The sequence below is a fragment of the Zosterops lateralis genome (assembly GCF_965231275.1).
Source record: "Zosterops lateralis genome assembly, chromosome: 36".
NCBI classification, from domain to species: domain Eukaryota; kingdom Metazoa; phylum Chordata; class Aves; order Passeriformes; family Zosteropidae; genus Zosterops; species Zosterops lateralis.
The window spans coordinates 1,840,751-1,856,689 of record NC_139796.1 but is presented as its reverse complement, the minus strand read 5'-3'; the positions used below and the strand labels follow the sequence as shown (position 1 = coordinate 1,856,689).

The 15,939-nt window shown below is 53.0% G+C and overlaps 2 protein-coding genes across 2 annotated transcripts in view; one reads left to right on the top strand and one right to left on the bottom strand.

Moving 5' to 3' along the window:
• Window positions 1-2,024, top strand: part of EVI5L (ecotropic viral integration site 5 like) — a gene marked incomplete at its 5' end in the record, with an annotated part of 29,566 nt that extends 27,542 nt beyond the window's left edge. Inside the window, 2 exons of the mRNA XM_083881970.1 lie at window positions 278-373; window positions 927-2,024. Of these exons, the coding sequence (XP_083738096.1) occupies window positions 278-373; window positions 927-1,121 (291 nt within the window). The 3' untranslated portion in view covers window positions 1,122-2,024. The remainder of the gene's footprint in view (window positions 1-277; window positions 374-926) is intronic.
• Window positions 2,025-3,792: 1,768 nt separating this feature from the next.
• On the bottom strand, window positions 3,793-15,634 carry LOC310921686 (macrophage mannose receptor 1-like). Its single transcript, XM_083881888.1, has 7 exons — window positions 15,512-15,634; window positions 14,027-14,227; window positions 13,115-13,174; window positions 11,327-11,731; window positions 7,940-8,085; window positions 6,136-6,245; window positions 3,793-4,006 (listed from the first exon to the last, which is right to left on the bottom strand). The coding sequence occupies exons 1-7, from the start codon at window positions 15,561-15,563 to the stop codon at window positions 3,880-3,882; spliced, it is 1,101 nt and encodes a 366-aa protein (XP_083738014.1). The 5' UTR covers window positions 15,564-15,634; the 3' UTR covers window positions 3,793-3,879.
• Between the last annotated feature and the right edge of the window lie 305 nt (window positions 15,635-15,939).

Below are 15,939 nucleotides of genomic sequence, written 5' to 3'. Positions count from 1 at the left end.
ACGCTCTGGCCGAGATGTGCTCAAGCTCATGGCTGAGCTTGAGATCCAGGTGTGGGGACACAGGAGGGGACATGGGGGGACATGGAGGGGATAGGGGACATGGGGACATGAGGGACAGGAGGACACGGGGACAGGGAGGGGACATGGGGACTTTGAGGGGATGGGGAGGGGACATGGGGACAGGGAGGGGACATGGGGACATTGAGGGGCCATGGAGGGGGCCCGGGGGCACGGGAGGGCCCGGTGTCCCCATGTCCCCGTGTCCCCGTGTCCCCAGCGCGAGGAGGGCCGCCTGCAGGGCCAGCTGGAGCACTCGGACGCCGCCCAGTACATCCGACACCTCAAGGGACACATCAGCGAGCTCAAGGCCGAGGTGGGGACACTGCGGGGACATGGGGACACTGTGGGGACATTGGGGACACTGCGGAGACGGGGGGACACAGGGGACACTGCAGGGACATGGGGACACTGCGGGGACATGGGGACATTGGGGGTATTGGGGACATTGGGGACAATGGAGACACTGGGAATGCTGGGGACACTGGGGATGATGGGGACCTTAGGGACACCCAGCTGGCAGCCAGGGGGGGCAGGGGGAGGTGACAGGGGTTGGGGACACCCGGGTGGCACTCACAAGTGCTGGGATGCCACTGGTGACATCCCTGGGTGCCACCAGCTGTGTCCCCTCAGTGCCACGTGGCCTGGGGACAGCTGGTGACAACGTGTTCCCCCTGTCACCTCCCTCCTGCCCTTTTGTTGTCCACTGTCCCCTTGCTGTCTCCTCCGTGTTCCTGTCACCACTCCTGTCCCCTGTCCCCTTACTGTCTCTTCTGCCCTCTGTGTCCCCTGCTGTCCCCTCTATCCCTGTCCCCTGCTGTCCCCTCACTGTCCCCTGTCTGTCCCCCCTGTCCCCTGTGTGTCCCCAGATCCGGCTGCTGCGGGGGCCGCTGTCCTTTGGCGCGGTGGCCCTGGGGACACGCCTGGGGGACGAGGACTCGCTGGGCTCCTCGGACGAGGAGCTGCCACCCCCCTTCCCCCTGAGCCCCGGGGACATCGGGGACACCGGGGACACCGGGGACAGCAGTGACAGTGAGCCTGAGGTGGCACCAACAGCACCCTGAGCCCCGGGGACATCGGGGACAGCGAGCCCGAGGGGCCACCAGCAGCACCGTGACCTGAGGGGACACCGGGGACAACGGGGACAGCAGTGACAGTGAGCCCGAGGGGCCACCAACAGCACCCTGATCTGAGGGGACACCGGGGACAGCAGTGACACTGGGGACAGCAGTGACAGTGAGCCTGAGGTGGCACCAACAGCACCCTGACCTGAGGGGACACCGGGGACAGCAGTGACACCGGGGACAGCAGTGACAGTGAGCCTGAGGTGGCACCAACAGCACCCTGACCTGAGGGGACACCGGGGACAGCGAGCCCGGGGGGCCACCAACAGCACCGTGACCTCAGGGGACACCGGGGACAGCGAGGACATCGGCAACGTGGAGGACACTGGGGACAGTGGTGACACCGAGCCTGAAGGGACACCGTGACCGTGATGGGGACATCGGGGGACACTGGGGACCTGGGGGACAGGCTCAGGAGCCACCCCAGGGACCCACAGGGACATTGAGGACGGGCCGATGTGGGTCCTGTGGCACCCAGGGGACACTGGGGGACATCCCAGGTGCCTGTGGCACTTTGGGGACACCAAGGGACACTGAGGGACACCTGTGACAAGGGGAGGACACTGCGGGGACACAGTGAAACACAGGGGACACTGGGGCACGCAGGGGACACTGAGGGACATTCAGGGGACACCCAAAGGGCTCCAAGGGACACCCAGGGGACACTGAGGGACAGCCCTGGCCTGGCCAGTCCCGCACATGGAGAGATCGGGGACGGGGACACACCTGGGACAGGGACGGGGACACACCTGGGACAGGGACACACCTGGGACAGGGATGGGGACACACCTGGGACAGGGACACACCTGGGACAGGGATGGGGACACACCTGGGACAGGGATGGGGACAGATCCAGGGCACAGCTGGATCTGAGATGGGGACACATTGGGGACAGGGACAGGGACACACCAGGGACAGAGATGGGGACACACCTGGGACAGGGATGGGGACAGGGACACACCTGGGGCAGGGATGGGGACAGATCAAGGACACAGCTGGATCTGAGATGGGGACACATTGGGGACAGGGACAGGGACACACCAGGGACAGAGATGGGGACACACCTGGGACAGGGATGGGGACAGGGACACACCTGGGACAGGGATGGGGACAGATCAAGGACACAGCTGGATCTGAGATGGGGACACATTGGGGACAGGGACAGATCCTGGGATAGGGGCGCACCTGGGGCAGGGATGGGGACAGGGACAGATCCTGGCCTGGGACAATTCCGGGACAGGGACAAGGACAGATCCCGGGATAGGGGCACACCTGGGACAGGGACAAGGACAGATCCCGGGTTGGGGACACAGCCAGGGACAGGGATGGGGACAGAGACAGGGGCACACCTGGGACAAGGACAGATTGGGAGCACAGCTGGATCTGGGATGGGGACACACCTGGGGACAGGGACAAGGACAGATCCCGGAATGGGACAATCCTGGGGCACCCCTGGACCTCTGGACACAGCCGGGTCCCGGGACAGGGACATTGCCAGGACAGGGACAGTCCCGGGCCCCGCTGGATCCCGGGTGTGGGTCCCGGCCCCGGAGCCCTCCTGGGTGCTGTGGGACCCCCAAGGACCTGACCAGATCCCCCTGGACCCCCCGAATGGATCCCAGACACCTCTGGATGGGTCCCAGGCTCTGAACCCCTCCTGGAGGGACCCCAGATCCCCCACACGGGTCCTGGAGCCTTCAAATGGATCCCAGACTCCTCTGGACTCCCCGGATGGATCCCAGACCCCCAAATGGATCTCCTGGAGGGATCCCAGACCCCCAAATGCATCCCGGATGGATCACAGATCTCCCCGGATGAATCCTGGACATCCCAAATGCATCCCGGACTCAGAGCCCCTCTTGGATGGATCCCAGATCTCCAAATGGATCCCAAGCCCCTCTGAACTCCCTGGGTGGATCCTGGACCCCCCAAATGGATCCCGGACCCCCCAAATGGATCCCGGACCCCCCAGAAGCACCCTGTGCCCCTCTGAACTCCCTGGGTGGATCCCAGACCCTTCAAATGGATCCTGGACTCCCTGGATGGATCCCAGATCCCCCAAAAGGCCCCTGGGCCCCTCTGGATCTCCTGGATGGATCCCGGACTCTGAGCCCCTCCCGGATCCCAGATGGATCCCCCGGGCAGATCCCGGACCGGGACAATTGTGGGGACACCCCTGCCCCCCTCCCCCTCTGTACAGAAATACAGGACCCCAAAAAGCCTCGAATCGACCCCAAAAATCCTTGGGTTGACCCCAGAACCCCGGGGGGGATCCCAAAACCCTCCGGTTGTCTTGGGGTGAATTCTGGGGGTTGGGGCTGCCTGAAGTTGTTCTTTTGGGGTTTTTGGGAGGGGGGTGAATTCCAGAGGACTCTGGGGTGAATCTCACAGGATTTTGGGATGAATTCCTGGAATTTCAGGGCTCAGGGGGGTCCCGCTGGGATAATCCCAGTTTGATCCCAGTTCAATCCCAGCACACACACGAGTTTATTTCCCCATTTCACAATATTATTGGGATTTTGGGTTGAATTCCCAGGATTTTGGGGTGAATTCTGAGGTTTTGGGTTCAGGGGGGTCCCACAGGGAAAATCCCAGTTTGATCCCAGTACGATCCCAGTACACACACACGCGTTTATTGCCCCTTTTCCCAAATTTCTAGAATATTCCCGGGATTTGGGGTGAATTCCGGTATTTTGGGTCAGGGGGGCCCCTCGCAGACCCAGGGCAGGGGGGTCTCACAGGGATAATCCGCCCACAGCCCGTCGGGCCCCACGGCCGCGCAGTTCTCCAGGGGTCCCCCGTTGGGCTCCCCCGGGTGCCACCAGCTGCCCCAAAGGAAAATAACGGGATTGGGATCAGGAAAAGCAAAAATATCCCAAATCACCATCCCGAATTCTACCAAAATCCCCAAATTCTACCAAAATCCCATAAATCCCACCCCAAACCCCATAAATCCCAAAAATTAAACCCAAATCCTAAAAATCCACCCCAAAATTGTCCAAGTTCACCAAGCTCCCCCAAATCCTGTAAAGCCCCTAAATAATCCCAAAAATCCCCAAAATAATCCCAAAATTCCCCTAAATTATCTCAAAATCCTCTAAATGATACCAAAAATTCCCATAAATAATACCGAAAACTCCATAAATACGAAAAATTCCCATAAATAATCCCCAAAGTTCCCTAAATAATTCCAAAATTCCCCTAAATGATCCCTAAATAATCCCAAAAATTCCTCTAAATAATTTCAAAATTCCCCACCTATTGTTGGGGGCAAGGCCGGTGCCATCCCCGTAAATCCCGTAAATCCCATAAATCCCTCAAATCCCATAAATTCCCCAAAACCGTTCAAATCACCCAAATCTCAAAAATCCCCCGAATCCCGGAATTTCCATAAATCTCATAAATAATCCCCAAAATGCCCCAAATCCCTCATGTCCCCCAAATCCCATAAATCCCATAAACATTCCCCAAATTCCATAACCAATCCAATAACCAATCCCATAACCATAACCCATAACCAATCCCGTAACCAAACCATTAAATAACCCCATAAACTCTCACCTGTTATTTGGGGTCAGGGCCGTCCCCGCGGGTCCAGGTCCCCCAAATCCCATAAATCCCATGCCCAATCCCATATCCAATCCCATGCCCAATCCCATAAATCCCATAACCAATCTTATAAATAACCCCATAAATAACCCTGACCTGTTATTTGGGGTCAGAGCCGTCCCATCCCCCAGGTCCAGGTCCCCCAAATCCCATAAATCCCATAACCAATCCCATAAATAACCCTGACCTGTTATTTGGGGTCAGGGCGGTGCCGTCCCCACAGGTCCAGGTCCCCAAATCCCATAAATCCCATAAACAATCCCATAAATAACCCCACAAATCCCATAAATAATCCCATAAATAATCTCATAAACAATCCCATAAATCCTCAGCTGTTATTTGGGGTCTATGTCCCCCAAATCCCATAAATAATCCCATAACCAATCCCATAAATAACCCTACAAATAACCCTGACCTGTTATTGGGGGTCAGGGTCGTCCCGTCCCTGTAGGTCCAGGTCCCCAAATCCCATAAATCCCATAAACAATCCCATACACTCTCACCTGTTATTTGGGGTCAGGGCCAGCCTGTCCCCTCAGGTCCAGGTGCCCCAAATCCCATAATCAATCCCATAAATCCCATAACCAATCCCATAACCAACCGCATAAACCCTGACCTGTTATTTGGGGTCAGGGCCATCCCATCCCCACGGGTCCAGGTCCCCCAAATCCCGTAAACAATCCCATAATCAATCCCATAACCAAGCCCATAAATCCCATAAATAACCCCACAAATCCCATAAACGATCCCACAAACAGTCCCATAACCAATCCCATAACTGACCACATAAACTTTCACCTGTTATTTGGGGTCAGGGCCATCCCATCCCTGCGGGTCCAGGTCCCACAAATCCCATAAACAATCCGATAACCAAGCCCATAACCAATCCCATAAATAACCCCACAAATCCCATAAACAATCCCATAAATGATCCCATAAATGATCCCATAAATGATCCCATAACCAATCCATTAAATAACCCCATAAACTCTCACCTGTTATTTGGGGTCAGGACTGTCCCGTCCCCGCGGGTCCAGGTCCCCAAATCCCATAAACAATCCCATAAATCCCATATCCAATCCCATACCCAATCCCATGACCAATCCCATAAATCCCATAACCAATCTTATAAATAACCCCATAAATAACCCTGTCCTGTTATTTGGGGTCAGGGCTGTCCCGTCACTGAAGTCCATGTCCCCCAAATCCCATACATCCCATAAACAATCCCATAAATAACCCCATAACCCCATACCTGTTATTTGGGGTCATGGCAGCCCCATCCCCATGGGTCCAGGTCCCCCCAAATCCCATAAATCCCATAAATAACCCCATAACTCGTCACCTGTTATTTGGGGTCAGGGCGGTGCCGTCCCCGCGGGTCCAGGTCCCCTCGTGGTCCCGGTCGCGGATCCCGAGCCAGGACGGGCCCCGGAGCTGGGCCTGGACGTGGAGCTGGGGACACCAGTATGGACCAGTATAAACCAGTACAGACCAGTATGGACCAGTATAAACCAGTACAGACCAGTATGGACCAGTATAAACCAGTACAGACCAGTATGGACCAGTATAAACCACTGTAAACCACACTGGACTGGTATAAACCCATATGGACCAGTATAAACAGTACAAACCAGTATGAACCAGTATGAACCAGTATGGACCAGTATGAACCAGTATGGACCAGTATGAACCAGTATGAACCAGTATGAACCAGTATGAACCAGTATCACCCGGTATAAGCCAGTACAGACCAGTACAGACCAGTATAAAATAGCATAAACCAGGCCAGACCAGTATAAACCAGTATGGACCAGTACAGACCAGTATAAACCAGTTTAAACCAGTTTAACCAGTATAACCCAGTGTGGTCTCACTAAAGTCCCCTGGACCCATCAGGAATTTGGGGGATTTTGGGGACTTTTTTTTGGATTTTTCGGATTTTTTTGGCTTTGTGGGATTTCGGGAATTTTGGGGATTTGGCAAATTTGTGGGATTTAGAGGGAATTTCTGGGATCTGGGAGATTTATGGAATTTATGGGATTTGGGGATTTATAGGGTTTACAGGATTTAGGGGAAATTTGAGGGGATTTTATGGGATTTATGGGACTGAGGAGGGATTTGTGGGGTTGGGGGAAATTACAGGATTTGGGGGCATTTACGGGATTTGTGGGATTTGGCAGATTTATGGGATTTATGAGATTTGGGGAGGATTTGAATGATTTTAATGGATTTTGGGGGAATTGATGGATTTAGGGATTTATAGGATTTACGGGATTTATGGGATTTAGGGGGAATTTGAGGGGATTTTATGGGATTTATGGGATTGAGGGGATTTATGGGATTGAGGGGGGATTTATGGGGTTTGGGGAATTGGAGGGATTTGGGGGATTTAGGAGGGATTTGGGGGATTTATGGGAATTATGGGATTTAGGGGAAATTTGAGGAGATTTTTTGGGATTTAGGGGAAATTTGAGGAGATTTTTTGGGATTTAGGGGGAATTTGAGGAGATTTTTTGGGATTTAGGGGAAATTTGAGGAGATTTTTTGGGATTTAGGGGGAATTTGAGGAGATTTTTTGGGATTTAGGGGAAATTTGAGGAGATTTTTTGGGATTTAGGGGGAATTTGAGGAGATTTTTTGGGATTTAGGGGAAATTTGAGGAGATTTTTTGGGATTTAGGGGGAATTTGAGGAGATTTTTTGGGATTTAGGGGAAATTTGAGGAGATTTTTTGGGATTTAGGGGGAATTTGAGGAGATTTTTTGGGATTTAGGGGAAATTTGAGGAGATTTTTTGGGATTTAGGGGGAATTTGAGGAGATTTTTTGGGATTTAGGGGAAATTTGAGGAGATTTTTTGGGATTTAGGGGGAATTTACAGGATTTGGGGAATTTGGCGGATTTGCAGGATTTAAGGGATTTTGCAGGGATTTGGGGATTTTCAGGATTTATGGGATTCAGGGGGAATTTAAGGGGAATTTATGGGATTTGGGGAATTTGGGGCAATTTGGGATATTTGTGGGATTTAAGGGATTTAGGAAGGATTTGGGGGAAAAATAGGGGATTTAGGGATTTATAGGATTTACAGGATTTATGGGATTTAGGGGGAATTGTGGAATTTTTGGGATTTATGGGATTTGGGGCCTCACCCTCTCCTCGGTGTCGTCGACCTCGAGCAGCTGCGACCCCAAAGCGGAGCAGAACAGCCGGGAATTGTCCCAGGAGGTGACGGATTGGGAGAAGAAATAACAGGAATTCCCGAAAAAGATCCAGCCCCGGGAGCAGGGAGGGAAACCTGGGAAATCCCAAAGGTTTGGGGTGAAAATTGGGAAAATCCCAAAGATTTGGGGGAAAAATGGGGAAATCCCAAAGATTTAGGATTTATAAATAAAAAAATCCCAAAAATTTGGGGACAGGACAGGGAAAATCCCGAAGATTTGGGGTGAGAATTGGGGAAATCCCAAATATTTGGGGTCAAATTTGGGGAAAATCCCAAAGTTTCGGGGATGAAAATGAAAAAAATCCCAAAGATTATGGGGAAAATTGGGAAATTCCCGAAGATTTGGGGTGAGAATTGGGAAATTCCTAAAGATTTTGGGTCAAAATGCGGAAAATCCCAAAGACTTGGGGAAAAATTTGAGGATAATCACAAAGATTTAGGGAAAAATGGGGAAAATCCCAAAGATTTGGGGTTAAAAATGAGGAAAATCCCAAAGGTTTGGGGAAAAATTGGGGGAAATCCCAAAGATTTGGGGGAAAATTGAAGAAAATCCCAAAGATTTGGGGAAATCCCAAAGATTTGGGGTCCGGATGGTTTTGGGGTCACTTTGGGGCTTGGATTGGGTTAAATCCTGGAGGTTTTGGAAAACTCGGAATAAAGTCCCAAAAATCTGGGGAAATTTGGGAAAAATTTGGGGAAAAATCAGGAGAATTTGGGAAAATTCAGGAAATTTGGGAAATTTGGGGGAAAATTTGGGGCAATTTGGGGAAATTCAGGGAAAAATGGGGAAAAATTGGGAATATTCAGGGAAAATTTGGGAAAAATTGGGGAAATATGGAAAAAATCTGGGAAAAATTAGGGGAAGTTCAGGGAAATTTAAAAACACGTGGGAAAGTTGGGGGAAAATTGGAAAATCTGGGACAGTTTGGGAAAAAATTGGGAAAATTTGGGAATAAAATTGGGGAAAATTTGGGAAAATTCAGGAAAATCTGGGAAAATTGGGAAAAAATGGAAAAATTTGGGAAGATTTGGGGAAATTGGGAAAATTCAGGGAAATTTGGAGACATCTTGGAAAAATGGGAGAAATTCAGGAAATATTGGGAAATTTGGGAAAAATCAGGGGAAAATTGGAAAAATTCAGGAAATTTCAGGGAAATTTGGGAAAATTCAGGAAAATTTGGAAGACATTTGGGAAAAATTTGGGAAAAAATTGGGAAAAACTCAGAAAAAATCATGAAAAATATGGGAAAATACAAGCAAATTCAGAAAAATTGGGGGAAATTCAGGAAAATCTGGGAAAATCCAGGAAAAATGTGGGAATGTTTGGGAAAAATTGGGAAAATGTGGAAAATTGGAAAAAAACAGGAAAATGGGAAATTCAGGGAAAAATCAGAAAATTCTGGGGAAATTTTTGGAAAAAATCAGGAAAAATAGAGGAAACTTCAGGAAAAAAATGAGAAAATTTTGGGAAAATTCGGGAAAATCAGGAAAAATTCATGAAAATGTAGGAAAAATCAGGAAAAGATCAGGAAAATTCAGGAAAATATGGGAATACATGGGAAAATGTGGAGAAATTGGGAAAATGTGGGAAAGTTGGGAAAAATACAGGAAAATTCAGGAAAATTTGGGGGGAATCCGGGAAAATCAGGAAAAATTCAGGAAAATTCAGGAAAAATCAGGAAAAAATCAGGAAAATATGGGAATACGTGGGAAAATTGGGAAAATTGGGGAAATGTGGGAAAATTCAGGAAATTTTGGGAAATTTTGGGAAAAATTGGGAAAAATTCAGGAAAATTTGGGAAAATTCAGGAAAACTTGTGAAAATGTGGGAAAGTTGGGAAAAATACAGGAAAATTCAGGAAAATTTGGGGGGAATCCAGGAAAATCAGGAAAAACTCAAGAAAATTCGGGAAAATTCAGGAAAATTCAGGAAAAATCAGGAAATTCAGAAAATTAAGGAAAATGTGGGAAAATCATGAAAATTCTGGGGAAATCAGGAAAAATCATTAAAATTTGGGGAAATTTAGGAAAAAATCAGGAAAATTCAAAAAATTCAGGAAAATGTAGGGAAAATCAGGAAAAGTCAGGAAAATGAGGAAAATTCAGGAAAATTTCAAGAAAAATCAGGAAAAATCGGGATAATTTGGGGAAATTCAGGAAAATTCAGGAAAAATTGGGAAAATTTTGGGGAAATTCAGGAAAATTCGGGAAAAAGGTGGGAAATCTGGGGAAAATTCAGGAAAAATCAGGAAAAAATCAGGAAAATATGGGAATACGTAGGAAAATTGGGGAAATTTGGAAAAAATTGGGAAAATGTGGGAAAATTCAGAAAATATGGGAATACATGGGAAAATGTGGGGAAATTGGGAAAAATTGGGGAAATGTGGGAATATGTGTAAAAATCGGGAAAAAAACGGAAAATATGGGAAAATTCAGGGAAAATCAGAAAAATTCTGGGGAAATTTTTGGAAAAATTCAGGAAAAATAGGGAAAAATTCGGGAAAATTCAGGGAAATTCAGGGAAAATTCAGGAAAAATGTAGGAAAATTCGGGAAAATTCAGAAAAAATCAGGAGAAACGTGGGAAAATTGGGGAACACTGATAGAAATCCCGCACTCACAGTCCCTGGAGCACAAACCCCGCACTCACAATCCCTGGAGCACAAACCCCAGGGTTATCAGTCACTCACAGTCCCTGGAGCACAAACCCTGGGTTATCAGTCACTCGCAGTCCCTGGAGCACAAACCCCACACTCACAGTCCCTGGAGCACAGGCCCCATACAGACCCCAGGGTTATCAGTCACTCACAGTCCCTGGAGCACAAACCCCAGGGTTATCAGTCACTCACAGTCCCTGGAGCACAAACCCCAGGGTTATCAGTCACTCACAGTCCCTGGAGCACAGGCCCCATACAGACCCTGGGTTGTCACTCACAGTCCCTGGAGCACACGTCCTGCTCGGTCCCGTGCACCGTCCAGCGGCTCCAGTCCCCCTGTCCCCGGTACAGCACCACCCGCCCCCAGCCCCATACAGACCCCATACAGACCCCAGGATAACCCCAGGGTTATCAATCACTCACAGTCCCTGGAGCACAAACCCTGGGTTATCAGTCACTCACAGTCCCTGGAGCACAAACCCTGGGTTATCAGTCACTCACAGTCCCTGGAGCACAGACCCCAGGGTTATCAGTCACTCACAGTCCCTGGAGCACAAACCCCACACTCACAGTCCCTGGAGCACAGGCCCCATACAGACCCCAGGGTTATCAGTCACTCACAGTCCCTGGAGCACAAACCCTGGGTTATCAGTCACTCACAGTCCCTGGAGCACACGTCCTGCTCGGTCCCGTGCACCGTCCAGCGGCTCCAGTCCCCCTGTCCCCGGTACAGCACCACGCGGCCGTAGCGCTCGTGGCCGAAGTTGAAGTGCAGGCCGGTCCCCGCCAGGCGCAGCAGCGCCCCGGGGCCGCACTCCCAGCGCTGCCGCCCCGCCCGGGGGTCCCGGGGGTCCCGGCACGGCTCCAGCAGCACCAGCGACCCCTCGGCCGCCGCCGCCGCCCCCGCGCAGCGCCCCGAGCCCCGGTGCCGCAGGAGACCCCCCGGCAGCCGCTGCCAGCGCTGCTCGGGGGACGCGGGGACACAGCGCGACAGCGACAGCGCCCGGCCCGACGGGACAACGCAGCCAGAGTGGTGCTGGTTGTAGAGCAGGAAAGAGGCGGAACCTGCGGGGACAGCCGGGGGACACTCAGGGGACAGCGAGGGGACAGCCAGGGGACACTCAGGGGACACTGAGGGGACAGCGAGGGACAGGGGACAGTGAGGGGACAGGGGACAGCGAGGGGACACTCAGGGGACAGGGAGGGGACAATTAGGGGACAGCGAGGGGACAGCGAGGGGACACTGAGGGGACAGCGAGGGGACAGCGAGGGGACACAGGGACAGTGAGGGGACAGGGGGACAATTAGGGGACAGGGAACAATTAAGGGACAGGGGACAGTGAGGGGACACTGAGGGGACAGGGGACAGTGAGGGGACACAGGGACAGGGAGGGGACAGTGAGGGACAGGGGACACTGAGGGGACAGCGAGGGGACAGCGAGGGGACACAGGGACAGGGAGGGGACAGTGAGGGACAGGGGGACAGGAGGGGTTGGGGACACAATGGTGGCCGCCAGGACCTGCCCAATGGCCACCATCCAGTGGTCAGTGTAGAGCAGGAAGGAGCTGGACACTGCAGGGACAGGGGGACACTCTGGGACGAGGGGACAGTGAGGGGACAGGGGACACAGAAGATGTTGGGGACATGGTGGTGGCCACCAGGAATTGGGCAGTGGCCAGCCAGGGCTGCCCAGTGGCCACCGGGATTTGACCACGGGTTTGGCCACAGGGCTCAGTGTAGAATGAGGGAGGAGCTGGACATTGAGGGGACACGGGGACAGCGAGGGGACAGGGACAGGGAGGGGTTGGGGACATGGTGGTGGCCACCAGGAGCTGCCCAGTGGACACAGTGCAGTGACCAGTGTAGGGCAGGAAGGAGCTGGACACTGCAGGGACAGGGGGACACTGAGGGGACAGGGGGACACTGAGGGGACAGGGGGACACTGAGGGGACAGGGGGACAGGAGGGGTTGGGGACACAGTGGTGGCCACCAGGAGCTGCCCAGTGGACACAGTGCAGTGACCAGTGTAGGGCAGGAAGGAGCTGGACACTGAGGGGACAGGGGACACTGAGGGGACAGGGGACACTCTCAGACAGGGGACACTGTGGTGGCCATCAGGATTTGGGCAGTGGCCACCAGGAGCTGCCCAGTGGCCACAGTGCAGTGGTCAGTGTAGGAGGAGAAGGAGCCGGACACTGAGGGGACAGGGGGACACTGAGGGGACAGGGGGACACTCTGGGACAGGGGGACACTCTGGGACAGGGGACACAGTGGAGGGGACATGGGGACATCTGAGGACACTGTGGGAGGGGACAGGTGACACTGGGAGGGGACAGGTGACACCCAGGGACAGGTGACAGGTGACAAGGGACAGGTGAATAGGGACAGGTGACAGGTGACACTGACAGGGAACAGGTGACAGGGGACAGGGGACAGGTGACACCAACCTGCAGGTGGTGGCGGCTCCTTCGCCTTCTCGGCCTCCAGGGCGGCCTCGAGAGCCGAGACTGAGGGGACATGAGGGGACATTGAGGGGACACCGAGGGGACATTGAGGGGACATGAAGGGACACTGCCCAATCCCCCAAAATCGCCCCCAAATCCCCCAAAATTTCACTAAATCCTCCCCAAAATCCACAAAAGTCCCCCCGAAAATCCCAAAAAATCCCCCCAAAACGTCCCAAAATCCCCCCAAAATTCCCCCAACCCTCCAAAACAAAAATTCCTCCCCAAAAAAACCCAACCCCCCCAAAACCCAAACCGCCCTAAAAACGCAAATCCTCCCCAACCCCCAAAAATCCCAAACCCACAGAGACAAAAAAAAAAAAAAAAAAAAAAAAAAAAAAATTCCCCTCAAAATCCCAAAAATTCGGCCCTCCCCCAAAATCCCAAATAAATTTTGAAAAATCCCCCCCAAAAAATCTCCAAAAATCAAAAAAACAATCCCCAAAAATCCCCCAAAAAATTCTAATAAAATCCAAAAAAATCCCAAATAAATCCCCCAAAAAATCCATAAAAATCCCAAACAAATCCTAAAAATTCCCCCCAAAAAAATCGCCAAAAAATCCCAAAACTCAAAAAAAAAAAAGAAAAAAATCCCCCCAAAATAATAAAAAAATCCTTAAATATCCCAAATAAATCCCAAATGAACCGAAGAAACCCCAATAAAATAAAATAAAAATTCCCAAAAAATAAAATTTAAAAATCCTCAAAAATCCCCCCCCAAAAAATCCCAAAGTTTCTCCAAAATCTCTAGAAATTAAAAAAAAAATCCCAAAAAAATCCCCCAAAATCCAAAAAAAGTCCCAAATAAATCCCAAAAAATCCCCAAACTCCCGCCCCGTGTCCCCCCGCACTCACTGCGCCGCGCCCCGAGTGTCCCCAGCAGCAGCAGCAGCAGCGTCACCAGTGTCACCAATGTCACCAGGGCCACCAGGGCCACCTGCGGGGGGCGGGGCCGCCGGGAGGGGGAGGGGCGCGCCGGGGGGGCGGGGCCAGCCGTGGGGGAGGGGTCCAGGGGCTCGTAGGGGTCCTCGTCGGGGGGTGGCACCTGGGGACAGCCTGGGGACACAGGGGACACTGGGGGTGGCACCTGGGGACAGCCTGGGGACACAGGGGACACTGGAGGTGGCACCTGGGGACAGCCTGGGGACACAGGGGACACTGGAGGTGGCACCTGGGGACAGCCTGGGGACATCTAAAGGGGTTGGGGACACTTTTGGTGGCACTTGGGGACATCTAAAGAGGTCGGGGACAGCTCTGATGGCACCTGGGGACACCTAAAGGGGTTGGGGAACTTCTGGTGGCACTTGGGGACAGCCTTGGGGACATCTAAAGGGGTTGGGGACAGCTCTGGGGACACCTCAGTGTCACGTCCCTGGGGACACTCGGTGACATCAGGGGTTGGGAACGGCTCTGATGGCACTTGGGGACACTTTTGGTGGCACTTGGGGACATCTAAAGGGGTTGGGGACACCTTTGGTGGCACTTGGGGACATCTAAAGAGGTTGGGGACAGCTCTGGGGACATCCTTGGGGACATCTGAAGGGGTTGGGGACACCTTTGGTGGCACTTGGGGACACCCAGAGGGGTTGGGGACACGCCAGCGTCACCATCCTTGGGGACACCCAAAGGCCACTCAGGGCTTGGGGACATCCTTGGGGACATCTAAAGGGGTTGGGGACACCACCCAAGTGCCACCACCCACCCTGGGGACACCTGGACACTGGGGACATGGAGGTGACACCGGGGACAGGACAGGGAGAGGACATTGGGGACAGGGAGGTGACACCCAGGATGGGGAGGTGACACTGGGGAAAACGGAGGTGACATTGAGGTGACACTGGGGACAGGGAGGTGACATCAGGGACAAGGCAGTGACATTGGGGACAGGACATGGAGGTGACACCAGGGACAGGGAGGTGACACAGGGGAGAAGGGAGGTGACATTGAGGTGACACTGAGGACAGGGAGGTGACATTGAGGACACAGAGATGACATTGGGGTCAGGACAGGGAGGTGACACCGGGGAAAAGGGAGGTGACACCGGGGACAAGGGCAGTGACACTGGGGAGGTGACACCAAGGACAGGGAGGTGACATTGGGGTCAGGACAGGGTGGTGACATTGGGGACGTGGAGATGACACTGAGGACAGGGAGGTGACACTGGGGACAAGGGAGGTGGCATTGAGGTGACACTGGGGACATGGAGGTGACACCAGGGACAGGGAGGTGACATTGGGGATAGGGGAGGTGACATTGGGGACAGGGAGGTGACATTGAGGTCATAGAAGTGACATTGGGGACAGGACAGGGAGGTGACACTGGGGACATTGGTGGCCGTACCTTCCCCGGGTCCCCAGGCTTTGTCCGGCGCAGTCTCGACATTCCCGTACATTGTCCCCAATGTCCCTGAGCTGTCCCCAGTGTCCCCAGTGTCCCCAGCCCTGTCCCCGCTGATAACGCCCGCAGGGGACAAGGGGGGGACAGGATGTCCCCTGCCCTCCCCCCGGGGTGGCCTCAGTGTCCCCTCCCCCCATCCCACAGAGGGGCCCGAGGTGGCACCAGGGGACTGTCCCCAAACGGGGGGAGGGGCCGGGGTGTCACTGTCACCAAGGTGTCCCTGTCACTGGGGTGTCCCCAAGGCCAAAGTGGCCCCATGGCAGAGTGTCCCCATGTTCTGAGTGTCCCCAAGGTGTCCCCAGGGCAGTGTCCGGGCTGTCCCTGTCCCCACAGTGTCCCCAAGCTCTGGGTGTCCCTGTCCCCGGGCTGTC